The sequence below is a fragment of the Cupressus sempervirens genome, chromosome 9 (assembly GCF_028749045.1).
Source record: "Cupressus sempervirens isolate cs-2001-9-10 chromosome 9, ASM2874904v1, whole genome shotgun sequence".
Taxonomy (NCBI): domain Eukaryota; kingdom Viridiplantae; phylum Streptophyta; class Pinopsida; order Cupressales; family Cupressaceae; genus Cupressus; species Cupressus sempervirens.
In genome coordinates this window covers 590,384,091-590,410,268 of record NC_143126.1, presented here as the reverse complement: position 1 = coordinate 590,410,268, position 26,178 = coordinate 590,384,091, and the positions used below count along the sequence as shown (strand labels likewise).

The window sequence follows — 26,178 nt, the reverse complement described above, 5'->3', positions numbered from 1 at the left end:
ATCTTCTAGATTACCATCATGAGTTGTTCAAAAAGCTTAGCTTCTCCCTCATTCATCAAAACTCTTTAAACTGCATATATCCCCATAGAGATATTCCTTCTTTTTTACATGAATCTTTCTAAATCTCCCTAATAACTATCTCTCCCCCATACATACATAGGAGATGTGTTTTCATGCATTCTCTCCCCCATTGACATCAATGACAAAGGCTTCATTATTTCTAATTACTGCTTCAAGTCTGCAACCAGCTCAAGTGTGCAAAGACATTGATCAATACCAAATACCAAGAGTCCTCAATGACTCTTCTTATCACAGATATTCCCCTATACATGAAGCATCAGCATTCAATCTTGTCGAACATTAGTGATCTATACCACTAGAATGATGCAATCTCTACATCATCCACTCTGAAGTAGGCAATGGCATAACCCCAAGCATACTTCTCAAGTACTCAAATCTATCATTCACTAAGGGCTTTGTAAAGATATCTGCAATCTAATCTTTAGTACTCACATATTCCAATCTAATCTCTTTTTATGTTGCCTTCTCTCTCAAAACATGATACTTAATAATGTATGCTTAGTCTTGGAATGCAATATAGGATTCTTAGACATACTTACTGCACTTTTTTAATCATAGTACATGATAACAGGTTCTAAAAATGCTATCCTAATAGCTTTTAGCTTCTACTTCATCCACATCACTTGATTAGAGTTCTTATTTTGTTGCTACATACTATGCCTCAGTTGTACTCTGTGAAATACAATTTTGTTTCTTGCTCAGCCAAGAAACCAATCTTCCTCCAAGAAAGAAGGCTCCACCATTGGTATTTTTTATGCCATCCATACTGTCTGCCAATTCTGCATCAATATAAGCACATAAAGTGAAATCACTTAATCTATCATACCATATTCCATAATCAGATGTTCTCTTCAAATATCTAAATATCGTCTTTACTACTACATAGTGATATTCCTTAGGATCAGCTTGAAATCTAGCAATAATCCCAACAACATTTGCTATATCCAATGTGTTGTGAGTCAGATATTATAAACCTCCAATCATGGATCGGTACTTCTTTTGCTCAACTATAGGTGTTTCATCTTTGCTAGATAACTTGTGACCAATTATCATCGGTGTACCAATAGGCTTACAACCTTCCAATCTAGATCTCTTCAACAAGTCTTTCAAATCCTTAGCTTGTAAAATAAAATTACCATCATTGATCTGTACAATCTGCAAACCTAGAAAAAAAATTCATTTCTCCTATCATACTCATTTCAAACTCATTTTTCATTTCTTAGCAAACTTATCGCTTGCTTCATCATTATCTCCAAATATTATGTCATCAACAAATATTTCTATTATCAACAATTCATTCTATATTTCTTTCAAATACAAGATACTATCTATTTTACCTTTAGCAAATCCAAGCTTTGCCAAATAATTCTCCAAACTTGCATACCAGGTTCTAGGTTTTTGCTTCAAACCATATAGAGCTTTCTTCAATATGCATAGCATATCTTTTTCTACTATCAGAGGGAAACTTTTAGGTTGCTCAATGTATACTTCTTCAAGATCTCCATTCATGGAGGCTAATTAGACATCCATCTAATACACTTTGAATTTCTTCTTTGCTACATAAGCTAGGAACATTCTTACTGCTTCAATTCTAGCTATAGGGGTGTATATCTCCTCATTGTCTATTCCTTCTTGCTATGAATATCCTTTGTACACAATTCTGGCCTTGTTTCTTACCACTTCACCTTGTTCATTCATCTTGTTTCTAAATATTCATTTGGTCCCAAGTTTGTAGTGCAAAAAAAGCAACGGATAGTTCAAACCGAGTCTTGAACAGAGGAACCCGAGTCATAGACAGAGGGAACTAAGTCTCAAACAATTGAACCTAAGAATAGAACAAAAGATCACAGAGTCATTGAAACTAGTGAACCAAGTGAAACAAGTCTAGAATGAAGAACTTGTACTTGCTAAATATGTCAGAAGGTCACATATATTCCAACTTGGCTTATTGTTCCTCTATGAAGGTTATGAATTTAGACTCTAGTCACAAGTCTCATTGTTGATACACCCAGGTCTCTACTCTCTTGGGCTCGATTGGTATTAGTTTGGATCATCTTCCCCCCTTCCAGTTTTCTCTAGACGCTCTAGCCCATCTTCTTTCACCTTAGCGGGAGTTGAATGAGCATGTTAGACTTGACATCTACAGATAGTATGTTATCATGACCTAGAGGAATCCCCTAGGTGGACTCCGTACGGGCATGTCTTTCTATGTTGAGCACATTCTTGGTATCCAGGATGGGATCATCTTATGTCCCTGGTACCTCACTCATCATTGAACTCACACTCTTCACATCTCCTTGGGATCTTTTAGGGTTGGTTTTCATCAACTACGTATTTAGACTGATCACCAAATCGGCAGGGAGGACAGGATCTATCGACTTTGTCACCTCGGGGAGGTCCAGACCAAGTCTCACTTTATTTTTTGTTGTCCCATCCCATTTACTATGAGATTTGAGGGAGATTCTACTGTTTGTTCAGAGTGTCGATCTCTTCCCTCATTCTTCAGATATATTGACCAACACTATCTTGCACTCTATCTTCAAGAGACCATGTAGCTTCGCGAGTACACTATACAGCTCCATCTTTGCTTGACATTGACCCCTACGTAGCTCATCACCTCTTTCTTCAGTCCTACAATTCCTGCTCAATGATCGAAGCGGTCTCTCTACACTATCTTCATTCACACCAAATCTATGAGACTCTGCAGAGATTACACTCGGCAACGTCCCTATAGTAGACCTCAAAGGCAACCTTCCAAAGTACCTGATTGCTCTAATGTCCACCTTTCTATTTTGGACTACTTGCCTGTGAAGAGTTCTCAGTTGTTGTTAATTTTTTTTCTTGATTATTTTGTTGTTTTGCTTTCAGGTTCTTTTTGTGGATATTGTTTGGTGTTCCCTTTGCTGACGTTTTCCCTTTGTATTGTTTCCAGTCCCTTAGACCCTTGTTGGTCTCTTGTTGGACAAAAATAAATTTATCTTATCTTTATCAATAGCACTATTTTCTTTAGGTTTTGGAACTAATTCTCATGTTTCATTCTTCACAATCTGATCTAATTCTTCCTTCATTGCTTGAATCCAATGATCATCTTTACATGCTTCTTTTGTACTCTTAGGTTCAACTTGAGAAATCAAACATATCTCTTCATTAATTTTGTTCCTTGTCATCACTCCTTTATCTTTGCTTCCAATTATTTGTTATGGAGGGTGATTCTTTGTTAGATTATTGTTAAAGGTAGGAGTTGTTAACTCTTACTTCTCTTGGTTCAAATCTTTCTCCTCTTTGCTCAACAATTTGTACATCATTCTACAGATCATTGTTACTCTCAAAGAAAACTTCTATATTATGTCTAACAATTCAATTTTTATCTTCTTCTTCATCAGAATTGTAATCCATCATCTTTGCCTTAATTAAAACCTTTTCATCAACTTTTACATTTGTGCATTCAACTATTGTCTTGGTTCTATGATTAAAACATTTGTAAGCTTTACTTTTCAATGAATAACTAAGAAACATACCTTCATCACTTCTTGGATCAAACTTACCAATATCATCATCTCTCTTTATATAACATTTGTTTTCAAAGATTTTGAAATGCTTTACTAAAGGTGAATGACCAAACCATAATTCATAAGGGGTCTTATCCATACCTTTTATAATATATATTATGTTCATAGTGTACACTGTTGTATCGACTACTTCTCTCCAAAATGTCTTGGATACATCATTCTCAAACATCATTGCTCTTGATGCCTCTGGTATTGATATGTTCCTTCTTTCAGCAATCTCCTTCTGCTCAGGAGTCTTGGGTGAAGTCAACTTTTTCTTGATTCCATTCTCTTCACGAAACATGTTAAACTCTCTAGAGGTAAACTCTCTTCTATCTGATCTTAAAAAAATTATCTTAATACCAAATTCATTATTAACTCTATTCTTAAATATTTTAAACTTCTCAAATACTTCATACTGTTCTTTAAGGAATGCTACCCACATCATTCTAGTGAAATCATCAACAAAAATCATGAAATACCTTTCTCCATAGAATCCTCTTGTCCTAGAGGGGCCACTCAAATTTGTGTGAACAATTTTTAGCTTCTCTGTAGTAGTGAACTTCTTGCTGGGAAATGATATATTCTTTTGCTTAGCCAAGATACATTCTTTGCAAACTATATTATTAGGCTTTATTATCTTAGGCAAATCTCTAACTGCAAATGTGCTACTAACCTTCACAATGTTATTAAAGTTTATATGATAAAACCTCATATGCCATAACCATTATTCACTTTTGCAACCAAACAAGTGATCTTTGTGGGATTCAACTGAAATACATTACCTCTGGACCTTTTTAAATGTTTCAATCAGCTTACCATTTTTATCTTTGATAATGCAAATCTTTTCTGTGAATTGCAACTGATAACCTTTATCCACCAATTGTCTAACACTCAACAAATAATGCTTTAATCCATCAACAAAGTAAACATCGGCAATGTTAGTCTTTCCATAAAGAGTGATAAATCCTATCCCTGTAATATGACAGGCTGCATTGTTACCAACTCTAACAATACCTCCATCATTATTCCTGAATTTAATAAACTTATTCATATCACTAGCCATGTGATGTGAACATCCACTGTCTATTATCCAATCTATTTTATTTTCAACTTGAGACACTAGAGCTTTTTCTTCTTTAATCTATATGTCAGTATCATCTTCTTTAATGGCTACAAATCCTAGCTCATTATCACTTTCACTCTAAACTTTTCCATCAAATTCCTCATCTTCATTTGCATACAGCCAATTTCTAGGTCTTCTAGGCTTAAACTTTCCCTTACACTCTTTCTCTCTTTTAGGACATTTAAATGCATGATGACCAAATTCATTACAAGTCCAACATTTAAAAATATTTTTACCATCTGGTTCTCTTCTTACAAGAAGGGTTATACCTTCTTCAATCTTCTTATATTCATTAGATATGGTTCTATTGTTGATAGCAAAATCTCCATGTGTGTTCGCACTTCTAGAAAAATTTGATTGAACACAAGGCATTAAAAGTTGTTTCAACTCTTATCAATTCTCCAAATTGTCTCAAATCTGCTTCAATTGCTTTCAATCTTCCAAGAAAAGTTTCCCTGATGAACTTCTCAGTACAGGGTATCAACTATGTTGCTTGCTTGAATGGTGATGTCAAATTTTTCAAGATCTCCCACACAACCTCATCTTCCTCCTTGGTTCGACCATATGACTTGATTCCTACAACAATCTCAAATATCCTACCAACATAGCTTCTTACAAATTCATCTTCCATCATTTAGCATCTTGAAATGCGTATATCCAATTTTGCAATCTTATCCTTTTTTGTGTGTATCTCTTTCTAAAATAGATTCTAATGCTTTCCAAATTAGTTGGGATGTTTGAATTTACTTTATCTGACTGTATTCATTGTTAGGAAGTGATGTCAATATAGCTTCTCTAGCTCTCATATTGCACACAAACAAATCTCTTTTTGCTTCACTGCATTCTTCAAGTTTTGCTTCCTCCACAATTGTTTTTTTGTACTGGACTCTCTTTCCAGCTGTCATAGTTAACTCCATCGGACTTAGGACTATCCTTTCTAAAATGTCTCACTATCCTTTCTAAAATGTCTTGCGATTGATCTCCCAAAGCTGTTAAGTTTTCTCTTCAAAGACCTAATGCTCTAATACCAATTGTTAGAATATATAGTCCATCAATATAACTGAGGGGGGTTGAATCAGTTATCCAACTATTATCACAATTATCAACCTTAATAAAACTTAGCCATGTGAACAATATAATCAAAAACCATAACAAAATACTCATAAACAATAACACCATATATGTTAACAAGGGAAACCATTGATTAGAGGGAAAACCCTAGTGGGACTGATACCCGCAAGATGATGTACTAATATAAATATTCCTTGTTAAGGGATGGACCCTATTAGCAATTTATAACAACATTCAATACATATCAGTCCCTGTTAGGAGACTTTGAATCCCTGTTAGGAGTTGCTTATTTTCACACTTGGTTACTTAATCACACAAACTAGCAAACAAGGAAAACATCGTTCATTTATATCGTATCTTCAAAATAATTCTTTGAGTGGGTATTGAGGCTTTCCCAATTAATTATAATAAGATAATTCATTCATTCATAATTACAATAGCACTATCAGCTCACAATCTATAAAACTTCTCACACATGCAATATTAAGGCTTGCACACTCACTGACTTCACCATCAGATTGTCTTCTATCACGAACTAACTGTGCATCTCCAGATTATATCTCTGTTAGAATATATAATGCAATCACCAAAAACTGCTTCTTAGATACTTTGTCTTTGTACTGCTCACTGTAGATCAGGCATATCTTTTTTACATCTTCGACTTACATTATGCTCATTGAACCTTATCATCATGACACAATGTGGAACATGTCCTTACTTGACAATCAAAACTTTGTCCGTATGACCTTGATCTCTATCAACTATTCTATTAGTCTTCACAGACTTATTGCTATGTTACATCAATGACAAACACAGTCATGAATGCAACATGTCAATATTGCCACATACTCACCAATGCTTAAGATACTCCCCCAAAGGAATACCATCAGCATTCATGCTAACAAATTTATGTTTGACACTAGTGCAAAAAAAATCATTTAAATTTCCTTTAACACTATGGGATGTGATAACATCATGGGTACTTGCCCAAACCCAAACATTTAAAGTTGAGTAACCATCTATAGTGGCAGCTTCATTTGGTAACCTTACAAATATTTATGGGGCCTTCTCATGATAATTGAAATCCTTCATAATATTCTATAGCATCCCCCTCTCCCCAAAGAGCATGGTGGTGGTGGTGGTGGTGTTAATGGTGGTGGCGATGTTTTCGAGTGCCTTCTCAAATTGTTCTTCATATTTAGATTAGCATGTGATACTGTTAAATTCTTCATTCAATCATTAGCATGTGATATCGTGAAATACTTCATTCAATCTGTAGACTTAGTTGTCTTCTTCTTCAAGGGTGCATGAAACTTCCTACAACTCATCCTCAAAGATCGCCTTTAGTGTTATGAGTGAAAGTCCTCAAAAGGATTTATTTTTGCTCAAACTCGTGAAGGTCTCTTTCATGTTCTTCAAGATGTAGGTCTTTGCTTTCAATGCTCCTCCTCCTTGGATGAATTCTATAGATCCCTTGATCATCCTACCAACTTCTTCTCCTAGTGATGCAATGCGTGAAAGTGGATCTTCTACTTGGTTATCTTGATCGTTAAACTCAACCATGCTTCCTTGATGTAACTCCTCTTCTTCACCCTTTGGTTTCCAACTCGAGTAATGAATACCTTCTTCATTTGATATCCAACTTGGAAGGTGGACGAAATATTTACCACCCCAAACCGATATTTCCTCATACCAGCCTTATTGAAAATGATCAAGTCAACAGTGTCTTCACAAGATGGCAAGTAGATTCTGAATATGAGAGGCAATGTACACTAACCAAGAATGTTGGAAGTATTTCCTCCAAGCCCTTTTCTTGGTTTACTATTGATATCCTGTTTGAACTCAAAGATATTTGACTTTGAATTGACAAGTACCACAGGCTTATATACTCTTGAAAAAGAAATTTCTACTTGTAATGCCAAGTCCTCTCTCCAAAGAAATATCAAACAATGCATTTTTGCATGCTCTATAGTACCATGTATCTTGCACTATCATGGAGTTGCAAGTCAAGACAAATCACATGCAATCACCTGTTCAAATAAAACCATACTGGAAGAACATCCATCCGCCTATCCATCAAGAAACATCTTTATTTTTTTATTTTCTATTTTTCACTTTTTTGGATCTTTTCAACATTACTTCTTCTTTTTTGGATTTTTCACCTTTAAGGATATCTTCTCACTTCAAATACAACTTGAAAGTTCACTCTGGTTGATAACTCCATGGATGAACTTTGTTCATCCCCTCCCTTTAGCGCCAGTTTCTATTGATGTGAGTTTTGTTCCACAACATGCAGAATCAAGTTTTTAATGATTCGCAATCAAACACTACACATTCAATCCTCTCTCAATATAAGGTTCTCTCATGCTAAGCTTGCAAAGTGGTCATGAAATGACTTCAAGGTATCCTTTACTGTGGATACTTGCTCAGTGAAATAATGTGATTTGTTGCTACTCTATGTCACAAGGTTCGAGTTCGAATTAGAGTTCGACAACAATAAAATTCGATTAAAGTTCGGGGATCCCAAAAAAATCATAAAAATTCGACATTAAATTCGTCTTATATATATTTTATTTTTAAAAATATATATATTAAAATTTTAAACATAAAAAAAAGTATATTAAACTTCAATATAATATAAATACATTTAAACCATATTAGTATTTTAAAGTTTTAAAAGGTAATTTAAATATTATTAATATATAATAACAATTATATTAGATTTTTAATATTAATATAAATATATTATAATTTAAATATTTAAAATATTAGACTTTAATATATTAATAAAAACACATCAAATAACAAATCTAATGATTCAAAACATAATAAAAATAGATTTAAAGAAAAGGTACTGAATATTATAATTAAGATAATATACTAAATTCTAAAATATATTATAATTAAAAAACAAATCTAGATGATTTAATGATAAGATATTAAATTTTCATTTAAAATAAATTTAAAACAAAACAAAACATAAATATTAAGTCTAAATGTTTAAATTAAATCTACCCAAACTTTTAACCTATCGACTTGAATTTATTTTCTTTAGAGGAGCCGAATCATTTACTCCAAGTTTGTTTCCGCCGATGGAGTATGAGCTTCTGTCTGCGCCATGAATTTGGATTTTTTTCCCTGGTCGGTGGTGGATATCTGTCTGCCCATTCATGCCGTCCAACATTAAACTGTTGTAAGCAATATTCGCAGCTGAAAATTTACTCGCTGCTTGACCTTAAAAGGCTCTGGAAAACAATTTTTTAATATGTTTTATTTTAAACAGACTGCACACTTCCTACGAATTTTAAAACGAATTTTAACAATTTTTTAATAGACTTTTGACATTCGTTGAATTCCGAACTTCATGATGGAAATCGGGCGAACCCTGTGACTTAGTTGCTACTCACTCAGGATACTCTGTCAGTGAAATAATGTGATTCAATGCAATTGTAGCAATGCTTGCACTCTCCAGAGAGTTCCCAGCATTTTGTTCAGCTTCATTCATATCCATTTCCTCACTCCCCCATTTCATTGTCACCGTTGCCACTGATTTTAATCGAACTTCAAGAATTTAAAAATCAAAGTTTGAAATTTATGACAGGGGTAGCAAAACTAAAATAAAACCTAAATAAACAAGACAAATTTGAAAAACTGCAGATAAATCATGAAGGTAAGTATGGCTTACCTCAAACACTGAAAGCAACTATATCTGCTTATTTTTGCCCTTTCTGTCTCTTCTTTGCTTCTAGTTTTTTTCTTCTTCTCAGCTGTTTGATCCAAAATATCATCAAAACAATAATATTAGAGGGGCTAACTGTTTACTTAATTGTCTTTTTAGAGTTGCATGAGGGGTGTGATGGGGCTTGCTATTAGAAATGAAGAGTAGACAAAATAAACAGAGCTGCTCTGTTGTTAAACAGTTGGCGAAACACACAAAAAAAGATCAGACACGGAGACAACTGGAGGCATAAAAGAGTTTTTTTCATTAATCATTAAAGACATTTACAAATAACTTTCAGAGTCAGATTACAATATGATTACGAATAGTTTTCGACAGTCTGGAGCTGCTAGCAACAACTGATTCCAGCAACTATCTGTTCTATTTGTCTGGAGCTACTTGTTCTATTTGTCTGGAGCTACTTGTTGCTCCACAAACTGTTCTTCTCTGCCAAAATACCCACACATTCAAAATTCAATTCACCTACCAAATTAACTACTGCTGTACTGCATCAGGGGGAAAGAGGATGAAATCTCAAAATATTTAAAATGGGATGCTTCCTGACAGTTGATTGACTGACAAGCTCGGAAGTAATAAATTCCAGCACCAGTGGAGAGTCCCCAGATCTTTGCATTTTGACTTTCAGTTTTGTTTTTTCTAAATCGGACTGCTTTTGACAAAGATGTCAACGAGATTTGGTTGTCCCCACCATGGTCAAGGGATGCCTAAGGCAATCCTGACTGCACCAGGAATGAAGGGTCTCTGAATCTTATGTTTCAGTAACACACCCCCAATTTACATGTTTTCTGGGGATGACCAGGGAACATCCCCTGCTGTCCTTAAGCCCTAGGGGTGCCCAAGGAGATGAGAACATCAATCTGGGAGTGGAAACATGTTGCTGTGAAAGACTAATTAATAATTCCCTCAACAAAGGAAAAACATTTGGCCCAGAGGAAGCAAACAGATCGCACAGAGAATGCACATGAGAAACTACAGATCCAGAATAATCAGTAATACTCTGGGATGTCAAACTTTTGTTCTTCACAATTATATCGTGTCAAAATTTTAAAATAACACGTGTTATTCAAAATTCCAGTAAATAATGAGAAGTACATTAATCATATAACAAAATAATTCTCAAATAATGCTGCACAGTATGGTTAACAAAAGCACCATTCTGCTTACAGGTTAAGGGTAGAAATACACTTGTGGAAGTCACGGTACTAGAAACTTATAATAATTTATTGGTGTCACTGACAAATTATGCTGTGAAACTCCTAATATAACATTTATGAGTGTTGGTGATAAAATTCTTCATATCAGGCTTTCAAACATTAGCAATAAACCATTTACACTCATTCACAGAAATGAAAAGCCACAAAGATTTCATAAATACCACATAACTGCCCCTTGGTCACCTTCAGTTATTACATTAGAAAGGATATCAACACTGCTAAAATAAAGTGAATTTGTAACTAACACAAACCATCCTCTCCACTACTTCTATTGAAAACATCTAGAATATTTTTAAGTATAAGAGCATTCTACAATGAACAATATGAGGCTTGCTTATTTACATTCTCAGTCTACAATTGTTTAATAAAGAAGATTGTTATTTCACTCAACAAAAATATTCCACTTGCAACTGATTCAAGATTGAGACTCATTGAAAAGATGAAATTGTGGTTAAAAAAACAAGAATTGGCTTGAAATACGTGCTGTCATGACAACTTTCAAGCAACAAAATATCTGGGTAAAACACAGGTGTAGATGCAACAGATATTAGCTAATCAGATGAAATTTTCATTACCATGAGTGATAAGTTCAAGGCATGTTTAGCATAGTTATGTGGCTCTACACATGCCACCAAAATAACGATTTGAAGTTTCAGAAGTGTATTCACTTACATAATACTATTACTGACTAAAAATCCTACAGACATTGTCCAAACACAAAACTGTCATGCATCCTTTTGTCTTTAGTGACGCAAAATTCTCCGGCAATTTAATGGCTTCACATCTCTGCACTTTGCACTTCCACAACGGCATTCAAATGCTTTAATAGGATGCCCCAAGTCTTCAAAATCGATTCCATAATCCTGCATTACATATGGTCCACAAAATTAAATTTGCATTTACCCAACAGGCAAACAGCTATAGCATGAAATTAGTCGCAGATGTACATCGTAAACTGGCCCCACTGCAAAACAACATTAAAATTGTTGAAAAAGAAAATTGCACACACAGAAAGCGTTTGACCATATCATGCCTCAGCTAATAAAATGAGGTAAAAACAGAATAAATGCTTCCTGTATACTGCCATCAAGTTCATATTGAAGCCCCTGATAGACACAATTCATCCAAGAATATATGCCACACTTTTATTGCCATTGAGGATAGTGCAGACGATACTAAAGCTTGTCCACAATGAAACCAGAACCAAAAACAGATTCTACATCATATTTACATTCAATCCTTTGTTAATAGCCTATAAATGTGAAGGCTGTGTTAGGCAACATCCACTGTGATGTGACTGAATTTTATGTTAAGAACCAGACCCCATGAAAAACACATACTCAAGTGTATTTAGAAGAGAATATAGCTGCTGATAAAGTGGAGTGCTGCTTGTGAGCTGTTTTCTAGCTGATGTCATATCACATGTGCCAGGAAAGTTAAATTATTGATACCATTTAGTATGACTTGTGGCAACTCACATCTCTTAACTTAGATCAGTGGTCTGAAGTACACATTTGAAATTCTATATATGATGTCATTGACATCTTTTTGGCACATATTGCAAATCAAATTAGTCATTCTTGTGCTTTTTCCTGACTGTTGAGCACTCTCCTGAAGGTATAACAATACAAAGAAAAGTTGATCAGTGTATTAGTTGATGTCAAACTTGATTGTCAATGGCATCAACATATTTCAAAGAGCAGATGACTATGCATAAAAATGAGTTCATTCAATTAAGATTGCGCTAAAATCAAGAAAACAGCCTTCAAAAATTCATATGCTTGTATTTATTTCTCTGTTAATACTGGGTAGAATTCTTTATCAATAAGCTATGTTCCACTCAGTGCTGATAAATGTCATTAAGGAGGCCCTTCCATTATGGATCTGTGATAGCCCTTACATTGCAATGCTATGACAATATTTTTGAAGAAGACTGAGCTTTCCTACCACTGAAAGTGAAGCATATATAAAAATTCAAGCCCAACCATGTTTCTGAGGCATCTTCACCACTCGAAGACTGGATTGAAAACAGCTAATGCTGTGCATGGAATTGATATGCAAACTTCAATATTACCAGCTACGTAGATGTATAAAGGTAACCATATAAATAGTAAAGTAAATCAAAATATAAAGGCCTTTAACCGCAGAAATCACAGTTTGCTTAGAGTAGTTTGCAATAGCCCTACATCTGGCACTCCAAACTTATGGCTTAATATCCATTACAATTTGTGTCATGCCCAAACTACGAGGGCAAAAAAAACACAAAAACAAATTTTTTTTAAGTATAATAAATTAACAAACTATAAGTTTGATATATATATGTGCAAGATTAAAGTATAGGTACTCTACATAACGTCTTAAGTTTATAGTCTTAAGGAGGAATTGAATCGTTAAATATGAACTCTCGATACAAATCTGATATCGACAAAAGCTACATTGTGATTTTAATTTAAGAGCAACCTATTATAAATTAGAATGATTAAATCAAATTTTCAAATCTCACAATACAAAACAATTCTCTAGATGAATAATTAACATTAAAATTTAATCTAATAATCTCACTTAATTTTACAACCTTTACTAACCTAAAGCATTTCAAGGTAAAATAATACGAACTTTTGATTTAAGAACAATATAACCATTTATAATAAATCTCAAGCAATTTTAAGGCGAATTAAGTATGCTAACTACTCAACTTTAACAACATATTAAAATAATGCCTGACATACAATTAAATGCACTTCATTTTAATAACAATTTATTTAAAACTATAATCTATTAAAATAAAACATTCTAAATATTTACATTCAAACAAGAATATACCAAAAACTAAAAAAACTTAAACTTTCTAACTAATCTAATCTATAATTAATAAATTTAACTAACAACTAAATGAACTTAAAACAATACTAACAACTTAATTACATTAAATACTAACTAATTACAAGCATTATCAAATAACAAAAGTAACTACATATAACAATTTATTAAACTAAACTAATTTACAATAACTAACTTAAAAACTAAAAAAGAATAACACAATTCAAAATTTAATATTTTAATCACTAACTTAAATTAAACTAACTACTAAAATAAACTAACATAACACTAACCTAACTAACCCCTAACACCTATTACTAACATCCTATACTAACCCTTTTTCCCCCTATACCCTACTCTCCCCACATGACATGACGACCCCCCCCCCCCTCCAAACCCCCAAACCCTGCGCATTCCCATGCGCTGGTACAGAGTACAGCGCTCTGTCCAATGGAACAAGCGCAGACCAAGGCTTAAATACTTGGGCAGGCCAAAGCTTAAAAGGGAAGGTGACCATCATGCAAAGATCTAAACAAACTTTAATCTTTTTCAAGGTTAGCCAACATTGATGGAGGGGGCAGAGGGTGACATCATCCATGTGATGACCAAGACTTGCAACAAACAAACCTTTTTTAAAAAGCATTTTAAAACTGACGTGCATGGAGAGGATATAGAGCATTGATGTGATAAAGTTAATTAGGTAGTTAGGATATTTAAGGTATTAGTATAATATCTATTTAGTTATTCATAATATTTTTATTGATTATTAATTTTGAAATTAAATTTGAAACAAGGAATCAAAAGGGAATATTCTCTGTTCAACAAGAGAATAAATTATTTTTCTATACAATTTCCAGCATCCTGTAGGTGGGTGTTTTGGAAATTTTCTCATAAGGATGGTATGTAAAGTTAATTTAATCTTCTTTAAGTTGGATCAAAAATTGAAAAGCTAACATATTGCTAATATTATCCCAAGTTTTAATTCTTAAAGTTTCTTATGGCTTACAAAACTAATAGTGCATCTCTTAAATCTATTAAATGATTAAGGAAGGATTCGATACAATTTTCTATCACATCTAAAATAGATTGAACCAAGGACTAAATTCGTTATTCCATTCACACCTGAACTCATGTAGGAGCATACACAAATCATACTTTGAGCAATATCCTTCCATCATTTATACAAGGGAGTAGAATTGAATGGATTTAAACATGAAGTTAATGATCGTGTCACAACAATGCATGATTAAATTGATTTCCTAGACAAACTTGAATTAAATTATATCAACCCTATCCATTATTTTCTTTTTCTTAACATACTTAAAAATCAAAATTTGCATAATTGAATGCCATCATTTTCATCCTATTTTGATATGCATCCATCCAATTTAAAATTTACGATTAAATCATATGACAAGCAATTTTACTCAACACCAATTTTATTGGCAAACCTGATTCAAAGGCTCAGCCGGGAAAGAGCCAGGAAGAAAACCCGGCTTCGTTGCCAATTACAACAAGGTTAAAAAATACAATTTACAATAAGATATCAATCCCAATTTAAACAATTTAACTGAGTTTTCTTCATGACCCTAATCAAGGGATTTATAATGTTTTCTGCAACACATTTTTGGAACCATGGAGGGAATAAAATCTGATCAAGTGACCACAAGCATAACCAAGAGACAGTCAAGCAAGCATAATCATACACGGTTTACACAATAGGATTCACAATGAATCAAAACTAGGGAAAGGTGGATTCTTCCAGCCAGGAGAAGTCAAGCACAACACCAAACAGTTGCCCAATCGGGGCTATAAACCAAGAACTTCCGTTCTTCCATTTCAACATACCATAATCATACAAGGTTTGTGCTGATAGGTAGGGGCCCATAACACCCTACTCTTTCTCCCTCTTCTCATCCTGAGAAGAGACTCTACACTGGTTGGAGTCCAACTAAACAGACCTTTCCCAAAATTGGTCACTTCTGCCCTATCCAAGGGTGAGTAATACCAAAACACCCATGCCAGAAAAATCTCAAAATTGCAAACATAAACATGAAAGGAAATCACCCACAATAACATGATTTTCAAAACTTCCCAACATACCCACAACCATACAACCATTCAAACAACAACAAAGTAGCATAAGCATGAAACAAGAATGAAATCTAAACAAGGGAGATGACAATTCCTACCTGGACAAGAGGTAATGGCAAATGAACCAGTTTGAGTAGAGTCTCCCTTTCTTTCCTTCAACCTTCAAGAACTCCTCTCTAAATGTAGAGATTGGGTAACACCTCCACTAGTCCAAGAAAGGCCTCTAAATAAACCTCAAACTCAACCAACCCAAAAGGACCAATAACTTCTCCCACCCACTTGCCATTCTAGAAACTCCTAACTCAACCCACACTATGGTTAACCCTAAATGGAGGTGAGGTGAGGTAACTCAAGATAACCGTGGTCAATTTTCGCACAAAGGTAAAATGAAACTTTTTGAGTGATCTCCAAAGTCAACAAAAAGGGCTTAGGGGTTGGAAAAGACCCCCAACCCATACCCATACCCCTTGGGTATAATTATTCCATGTTTTAAAGCCTTAGGAATAGGTTTAGAGCCAAACAAACAAAAGCTAGGAAATAAAATAGGACCATCTAACAACTCTAATATGCAGATTAAGCATTAATCCAGATTAGGGATGACTAAACTCGATGAAGAACCCAATTAGCAAACTGACACTAACTTAAACCAACTTAGGTCCATTGGTTACACAGCTAACCCTAAGTAGCACGCTAAGGAGCACAAACAATTTACGAGTGTCAAGCGACACTAACAAAATATAATTACGAACATTAACATTTACTGAACACAGAAATAAAATACATACATCTCACAGTACAATACTTGAATTATGAACAACAAGGTTTCCAAAATTAACACATAGAGATCAATTTTGTTCCTCCGTCAGTTTCCTCGGCTAAAAATATCTGCACACTCATTGCACGCATTAGTAGTCCCGAAAATCACATGTACATATATACGTATCAAAAATTCACATAAATTGAAACACACATAAATCAGGGTTTTTTGCATCCTACTTATATCCTTAATCATAAAGATTCCAAAATCAATGTGTTAATCCTACATTTTACTTAATTCATCAACATACATGTATATAAAGCATTAAATGACGGACATCAAATATCTGAAAATAACATTACACAACATGAAATAATATGATATGTTCAAGTATCTGATAATGTCTCGACATCTCCAGTCGTGAGTATCAAAATGATAAAGTAACAACTAAGGCTACGAAGGGTCGGGGCGAGGCCTCACAATTTGGTAATAGATTCACACATTGCACTGTTGAGCAAAAGGAGTTTAAAAGTAAACATCAAAAACTCCTAGTCTCAGCAAATCTAAATCTGACTCATTGGCTGCCCAATACCAAAACAAATTGAAAACATACAAAAACCTAATGCCAACGAAATTCAAATTTGGCACATACAATTTATTTACACCATAACTAAATTGAGGCTACTTAGATATCTAAAGACTCCCACATATGCTTTTTGTAAGAAATAAACTCTAAAAGCTATGCACCTCAAGCCTGTCTCAATTCAACCTAAAAAGGAATGGCATTCGCAAATCAGTAGAATCACAAACCATGTCTCATGTAGTCTGAAAAATGCACTACAGAAAAAGTTACATAGAAAATTCAAAGTGGCTATTATTCATGCTCGATGTTATAATTGGCCAAATATGTAGATATAATACGACTCAGACAGGTTTAAATATACCAAAAAAACAAGCTGTATCATAGATTAAAAGCATACCCATGTCAGCTCCTCGAATGCTTCTACCTTTCTTGTAGTGAAGAAGGCGAGCTGTTATTTACAAGAAATAGATTAACCTCAAATCAGAGACACTACTAGAAAAAGCCCCAATGCAAATATAACTCCAGAAAATGTCACCAGCCAACCAGAAAGTATGTCCATACATGGTAGTAATGACGATCTGGGGACTCCACTTCAACAGGAATTTCCATTAAGTTTGCATCATAACACCTGAAAGTGAAAGCCAATCTAAAAATTAGCAGAATCTAAAAATGTCATATTTAATCAATTATTATATCCTATCTATGGCATATAACAGAAATCCTTTCACTAAACAATCTTAAATAAAAAAAGAATAAGTCAACTCTGCTCATCGCATATACAATTTGGCAAGTAATAACCCCACGAATTGAAATTGATAATAAGCAGAAATTAAGAGGTACAAGTATTTCTATACTTTGTGGGACCATTGTTTGACCATTTAACTGCAATGCTCAGGGTATAACTTGAGCTGACAAATAATGTTAGGTAGGGTATATGCAAACAAATGAGGCTTTTATGTAGATATTAAAGTTCATCAATGTGAACACCTCCAAATTATTATGCCCATGACTGGTAAACAAACCCCTATAATATGGTGGTGCCTGCATAAATCACCAAGTTCAAATGTGAATCCAAGTTTTGCACAGAGAAATATCAAAGGTGAGGAGTGCAAATGTGGTAAATTTTCATCTACGCATGTTTATGTTATAATAAAATTCAAAGTAACTAAAACAGATGTAGGAGATCGGAACAAACCTAGTTTGGCCCAGAACAATCGAAGTGCCCAAAAAAGATGTAGGAGATCACAACTAACATAGTTTGACATGTCTTCAAAAATACCTCTTTGATATTGTGCTCTCAATATATGTTCAGACAACTTATGCAATTACTTCAACTAGATATTGTGCGTAAATGTTAAAGAAGATTCTCAAGAGAAATCTTCTGGTAAAAAGAAAAACAGCTGTAAGTTTTAAATTTTGAACGAATGCAAATTATTTGAATGACTTTGCCAGTTAAATGTTCTCTTAAGGGTGACTTACACTACCTTCAAGGAGTGCCTCAAAAGCATTTACTTATTTTTCTTATGGTTACAAAATAAATATTTTTTCTGATTCTATCACTGGCATGGTCATATAAAGATTTATAATCAGAAGTGATCATTGACTCTCTGTCCCCGACTATGTAAAATATGAGAAGATTAGATGTCTCGGTACTTTTTTGTTTCTTATAAATCATAAGACTGACAAGCTTCCCAAAGAATCATTCATCATAAGTTTGGATATAATTGAAATCCAATCATATTTAAATTTGCTTTGAAAGAATTTTATTACTTAACAAGCTTATGTGAATTAATACAACTAATACTTCCAAGGGTACACACAAATTAGCATTTCATGGAAACCCTTTTAAATATTAGAATTTAGGATAACCACTAATGTGAATTAATACAATTAATACTTCCAAGGGTACACATAAATTAGCATTTCACGGAAACCCTTTTAATATTAGGATAACCACGTAGAAAACTTCCACCATTTTCATCCCCAAGCATATTGTCCAGTTGATATCTATGAAACAATCCTCAAACATCCTTATCCTGCTAATATCTCTGGAACATAAGGATGCACCTGTAGCTATTTAAGATGAGTATCCTCATTTCCTTTGACATAAGTATTTAAGGTTTTCAAAATACTTTTGTATAATTTGAAGAACAGACCATCAAGTTGCATGTTTAAAAGAGGGAATGGGATGTGCATTGTGAGTGGTTTCATTTTCCCCTTTTCCTACAGTATTTAGAATTTCCTCTTTGTTCTCTTCTTGGCCCTCAAAACCCGGGGACTCAACATAAACAAGTCCTTCTCATAGTGAAGAGGAAGGAATATGAGATACCAAGTGACTAAACAAATGAATGACTCGGACCCAACCCCTTGGAGTTAGTATCATAACTAACCCAAGGCAGACCATAAGGCAGTGTGGTCGGATGATGTGCAGTTCTGCCACTCTTGTGATAAACAATTTCAACAACGCAATTTGGGCTGAAAATCCACCACCTTGGAATCATCAAGAAGTTAAACGATGTGCAGTAGAACACAAAACACAAAACTTGTTGATACCTATTCTATTATTAACGAAATTATCTCTAATCAGTACCCCTCTCCGTTCCCAGCCCACTGAAACACACTATTGAAAGTCAAATTTAAAGAACTTTTCAAACAAACCATTGGAGAGTCTAGTTCTGGAGGAAATAGAAAAAGAAAATAGTTTCAACATGAAAGGTATAAAATGTAACTCCATGTTTGTTGTTTTATGGCATTAAGGAAGGCTTCAGTTTGAACTGCAGTGCTACCCAGGGATGCATTTCCATGCATAATTTGACCTGACCCAGAAATGAGGACATCCTGCAAAGTTGCATAATTTGACCCATCCCCTAGCTGTCTCATAAAATTAATGTTTGAATTTTGATAATTTGTTTGACTTCTACTCACAAGTGAACTCTCAATTTAAATTATTTAACACAAATGCTATATGTTAAGTTTCTATAATGTATATTAGCATTCTTTAACCATGTTCTCATATAGATATTTAGAATTTCCCGGTATTTTAAATTTTCCCGAATTTATATAATAGTTGTCCCCATTACTGTCCCTTGCTCCAGGTGAAAATCAAAAAATCTGTTCCGGAAACCCATTTTCCCATCCCCCCATCTCAGAAACCCAGGGTAACATAGGTATGCAAGCCTTAACAATAATTATGCACGTCCTGGGTAAAGATAGTATCCATCTTTATCCACTTATAAGCATCATACATATCTTATCCAGTAAATTCCTTCCAACTGAGCATTTGATAATAGTGAACATAAGAAATATTATAAGTTGAGATTTCATATTTCTGAGGTGGTAGAGACAAAGGTCAAAACATCCAATATAAGCTCGGATAGTCACCGCAAAGCTACTGTCTGATAAACAGCCATGATAACAGTCAGCAGAAAGTAATATTGTATTTACAATTTATTGGCTATTAGAAGGATTTCACAGATTCAAATTGACTGTGACCAATAAGGCCATTTAGAAGTAGCTAATAGGTATTATTGAATAGAGAGTTTGTCAAGCCTGCAGAAACATATCACAATTGGGCAAAAAGCACCAAGTACCGCCCACATTTCAGTAGCTGCACACTCCATGCCTCAATTACAAACTTTAAAGAAACCAAAAAATTACACTGAAAGCCCATTAATATATATATGATGTACCAATAGCCACGCACTCATACCCCAGTAGTTAGTTTTTTTTTCTCAACTACTAGGACATTTGTGCATAAGTATTGGCAATTTTTGAATGACAACTAAAATATTTGTGCATAAGTATAGGTAATTTTTGAGGTGGTTGTAGTTCAAGGTTATTGCAGCATTTTTAGGTAAAGGGAAACACTTTGAAATGACCTTTTTTAACAATTGTTTGCATAACAGAACGCACAAGATGTGCCATTACTATTCAGAAGCCAGAACAATAGCTATAAGCACTTGAGTGGCATACAAAGATGACCAAAAAAAGGTCATCAAACTTTGATCTACCGTTAAGGATCTGTGGGTGCACAAAGTTAGCTACAGCAGTTAATGGTATGCTTCCCCTGTTGAAGATTGTAGCTGCAATAGAGATCTTTATCTCTGGAAATATGGACGTTATTACTGTTGTTTCACCTTCAGCTGAAAAGGACACTTATGTTTAAATTGTAATATTAAATGTAATGACATGTGTCTTTTGACATGTGTTGAGGCATGGAAATTCGAAGAGCTGTAATTATAATTGTAATAAAGAATCACATTTTGGGAAATTGGAGACCTTCGGTTGGTATGTGAATAATCTCTCCTTAAGTTATTTATATCACATCAAGCAATAGGCATTATACACTTGAACTTTTATGATCAATAAAATGATATATTTTGTTGTGTGGCTGGGTTTTTCTTGTCACTCTAGAAGACTTTACCCAGGATATTTCTGGTGTTTATTGTTTCAGTTGTAGCTCTTTCTTATAGCTGTTTATCATTGTTTATTTCTGGACTCAAGTTTTAACATATCATTATTTATCGGAGCCGGGTTAAGATAACAGCATTGAAGGTTCCTATCTTTGTATTCTTCTGGCATTGATTCATAATCTGGATTGCATCATGATGGATCTTTTCATCTATAATCTTGCATAAAGTAGGCTTCAATTTAGTATGTTGTGTGTTGCTTTGCCTTCCTGTAGTATCCATGATCGATTCTCAGCAGATCGTGGCTGTGTTTTTTGTTCTGGCAGAGTCTGTTGTAGAGCCTGTAGTGAGTCTATTGGCTTGTTTATTGTCTCTACCTGCTCTCTATTGCCAAATCTTGTGTCATGCGTTTGATTTTTTTTTTTGTTCATGATTTTGTGTGCCGACCTGGATATTGTATTTGTCAGATGGTCTTTTTATTTCTGTTTTAATTACTGCTGATAAATTCATGTTAATTTTATGCAGATATATGTGTCATTTTCTTAATCGTAGTCTTTATGATGGTCAATGTAAATTTTTTGTTTGTCTTCTTGTATATCTCTTGTTATTAAGAAAGGCATCAGAAAATGTTCATGATTTTTTTTTTCCTGGGTATCGTGTGAAAGCTTTTGGTAGCAGCATATATTACATTTTTTAAAGGTCTGATGGTGTGAGGAAAATCGATCACTTCTCCTGCCATATTGTGCAAAGCTTTCAATTTTTATATTATGTTTATCTGCCGTTTCAATCCATCTCATTTATTTTATTGACGGAAGATCTCGTGGCATGGAGGATGCTCGGGAGTCGGGACTATTGTTGTTGTTTTTTCTTCTCGACAGGAGTTTAGCTTGCTATCTTTTAATTTTAATGATGCCATGTTCTGATGTTCATAGCTTCTTCTGTTCTTTTCTTCCTGAGAAGATTAATTTGTGTTTGTCATTATTGTCATTTATCGGGTGCTAAGTGATGATTGGAAAATATAAAGTGCAATAGTAATCACTCAGAAGTGGAGTCGGTTATCTTAATTCTATCGTTCTCTGAGCGTCTGTTAAAGAGTTTTCATGTTGAATGCGCTATAACATTCTCATTACAACCGGAGGAACATTTGCATAACAAAGGTTCTCGATATTGTTTTTGTTTTTGCTGAGTATCTGGGTAGAGCATATTAAGATAATATCTTATACTTTCTATAATAGTCAACTACTTGTCTGTAGTCCGTCTTTCAGTCTAAATAGGAATGTTTCCTATCCCATCTCTTTTTTCTTCAGTCCAGATAGGAATGTTTCCTATTCTGTCTCTAGTTTTGTTTCTAATTCCGTCTTCAGTCTACGTTGTTTCTTTTAGAAACAATGTCCTTGTAATTCTTTATAAGGAACACATTTGTTCCTCTGTTTATCAATCAATCATCCGGAAATCCGTTAATCAGCCAACTCTTCTTGAATCTTGTAACATGGTATCAGAGCTATTACTTAAATTTTTTCGAAAAAATTTATAATTTCTTCGTGAAATTATTTGTTTAAATTTTTTCAAAATTATTTCTGTTGAATTTCTCTAAAACCTGCTTAGGGTTTTCGGCCTAGAGAAATTCTCGAACTCGGGTCTGCCTGTGTTTGTTCAGCACACTCTAGCCCCATTCGTCCATGCACATCGATCCTAAAAAAAAATCTGCCATTTTTATCAAGAAATCTGAAGTTTTTTCAAGCCTTTTTCAGCCAGGGCCGTTTTTTTCGAAACCCTAATTTTTGGGGTCGAAAAAATATTTTGTTTGCAAATTCTTGGTGGGTTTTTTGAGAACTCAACTGGGTTGTCGTCCATTTTTTCTAGGTGCCTAGATTTTTGTACCTCGATTTTCGAGCCAACGGATCCAAAAAACGACAGCAGATTCCTTTTGGGTTTTTCGAGCTCTCTTTTGGGTCATTCTCTGATTCTTCTGGGTCTTTCGTATTTTTGCCTTGAAGAACATGTCTTCACAAATTTTCACAGTTTTTCATTGAAAAACGTGCCATGGCATCTCTGACAAATATTCTGCTCGAACATAATTCCAAATTCAATAGTCGCAATTATGGAACCTGGAAGCAGCGCATCATCGCAATCTTTGAATACCGAAACACCGATCAACTTGATCTGGGTGTTACGCAGCGTCCGACTTCTCCGGGTCCTGATCAAGGCGAAGCTGCATTTTTCGCCTTCTGAATTTGTTCCTGTTTTTATGGGTTTGTTGATTTTCTCCTCAAAAATCATTTCAAGTTGTCTGTAATACGCAAGGTTGCGTGAGATATTGGGTTTGTTGATTTTCTCCTCAAAAATCATTTCAAGTTGTCTATAATACGCAAGGTTGTGTGGGATTCTGGGTTTTACCGTTTTTTCCACAAAAACGAAGTTTTGAAATTGCAACTTATTTTGAGTCATAGCACTCTTCTGGCAAAGCTTCTTGGTTTCAGCATTCTGTAGATCCAGGGAGGGTCTCAGTTATCACAGAATGTTCCAACATCCGTACGTTGACCATTAAGGAAGGGTATTAAGATAATATCTTATACTTTCTATAATAGTCAACTACTTGTCTGTAGTCCGTCTTTCAGTCTAGATAGGAATGTTTCCTATCCCGTCTCTTTTTTCTTCAGTCCAGATAGGAATGTTTCCTATTCTGTCTCTAGTTTTGTTTCTAATTCCGTCTTCAGTCTACGTTGTTTCTTTTAGAAACAACGTCCTTGTAATTCTTTATAAGGAACACATTTGTTCCTCTATTTATCAATCAATCATCCAGAAATCCATTAATCTGCCAACTCTTCTTGAATCTTGTAACAGAGCAATCATCTTTTCAAGGGGGGCTTCAAAGGATTGTTCTTCGTTATATTAATGATGGCAAAATAGTTATGGATCTCTGGGCATATATGGCTATCAAACAAACAGTTTCGATTTCTTGAGCCATTTTGAAATGTTGAACAACTATGCGGCAAGTGCAGAGCGTTGAGCAGATGCTGAGGATTTTGTAGTCTACCAAATCAAATATTGGCTCGCAGAATGAGACAGAGCAGCTCGGCCTCGAAGGTAAGACAAGTTTAACAAAGGATAGATTAGCAATGATATTCCTACTTGTCATTTTTTGTTATGTTGTTTGGGTTGAATTTAGGTTCCTGTCCTGATTTCTCCTGGGGCTTTCCAAGGCCTATGTTCTATGATATCTGAGGTTATTTTTTGTTTGTGATAAAATATTCTTGTTAATATTCTTGGTAGCAGAATTCCTTTTGTGGATTCATCTCTGTGGTGAGTCATGTGTGCAGAAGTGATCACCATTTATAAGTACTGAACTGGCAAATGATATTTTTGTACTGCTATAACTGCTGCCTTGAAACATGTCGAGCATCTAAAGGAAAACCGTCAGAACCATACGAACACCCATTTCACATTTGAAAAAGCAGTTCATTTAAAGACAAGTTTGAGGTATTTTCTCTGTATCAAATGTGGTCAAGTATTCTTGTGCATTGTATGAGACACAGATACAAAACTCTAGTCTCAGCACAGGTTGCAGAGATAAGTATTATTGTGAGCTTTATAATATATCCTTGTAATTATATTGATGCTATGAGATTTAACTTAGTTATAGAGGCATTATTTTGAATCTCTTTGTGTATGTGTGTTTATTGAAAAAATTAGACAGCAAAGAGATGAAGCATTAATGATTAAATTTCTTGAAAAAGATTATTTTTAGCATTGATAGTTGATTATAATCTCTCTTGGTCAGGATGCAACAAGATAAGGATTATAACTTCGAAAAGAGATGTTGAGCTTTATAGGGAGATTTTAGCTTCAGAGAGGCTTCATAATTAAGAGGGAGTACTTATGGAATCCCCTTCATTCTCATATATGATTGTGATACTTGTGATATTTGTAAAATTTGAGACTTCAATGTAAATAAGTCTTGATTTTATAATGTATATTTCTATTCTCATGTTAAGAAATGAGATTGTAAGATCAGCTATGATAACTCTTTCACTATGCAATAGTGAACATCATGTTGAGAGTCACATTGAGAGATTTTGTGATGGCAGTTGTGTTAGCAATATGTTCAAATAGATGTATTGAGTGTTGTCATTTATGGAACATATATTCAGCATTTCATTTATACATTTGGAGATAGGAAATTGTCTAAGTGTTAGTCTGTGATGGCAGTTGTGTTGGCAATATGTTCAAATAGATGTATTGAGTGTTGTCATTTATGGCAACATATATTTAGCATTTCATTTATACATTTGGAGATAGGAAATTGTCTAAGTGTTATACAGTTTGCAGCAGCACGGAGAGAAAATGTAATGTGTACGGACGACTCGTTGAGAGTTAGCTTATGCGCAATTGAGGAAAGGTCTATGACATTGTCATGATGACGTGTACCAGTGCACAGGTGTGTACGGACAGTACCGCGTGAGTTATGATTGAAATACCAGTACGAGTATTTAAACAGTGCAGAATAGAGCATAGCAAAGAATTCGATTGTACGACTTGAGGAATTATTTGGTGACAAAATAATTACTAAGTCATGATGAGCCGACTATGTGGATATTATTCCATAAGTTATTTTATATTATGCCAAGCGTGTGAAAGCATGAAGGCCAACTAAGCAATGAATTATGAATGTGTTGGGTATGAGTAAAGATCTCATCTTGTGAAGATAAGTGTGCGATATATGATGAACTATGCGA

General features: G+C 34.4%; 1 protein-coding gene across 3 annotated transcripts in view; it reads right to left on the bottom strand.

Moving 5' to 3' along the window:
* Positions 1 to 11,326: 11,326 nt before the first annotated feature.
* LOC149540059 (uncharacterized) overlaps positions 11,327 to 26,178 on the bottom strand; it is a 45,518-nt gene continuing 30,666 nt past the window's right edge. For 2 of the 3 annotated variants that reach the window (XR_016356341.1, XR_016356342.1), the window contains exons 7-8: positions 17,595 to 17,661; positions 17,431 to 17,481 (exon numbers count right to left, since the gene is read on the bottom strand). Coding sequence is in view for 1 of the 3 variants with exons in the window: in XM_089801252.1 (XP_089657378.1) it covers positions 11,523 to 11,642; positions 17,431 to 17,481; positions 17,595 to 17,661 (238 nt within the window). In the remaining 2 variants the exon portion in view is untranslated. Of the gene's footprint in view, positions 11,643 to 17,430; positions 17,482 to 17,594; positions 17,662 to 26,178 lie in introns of those variants that run through there. The other variant, XM_089801252.1, reaches the window with a different exon arrangement.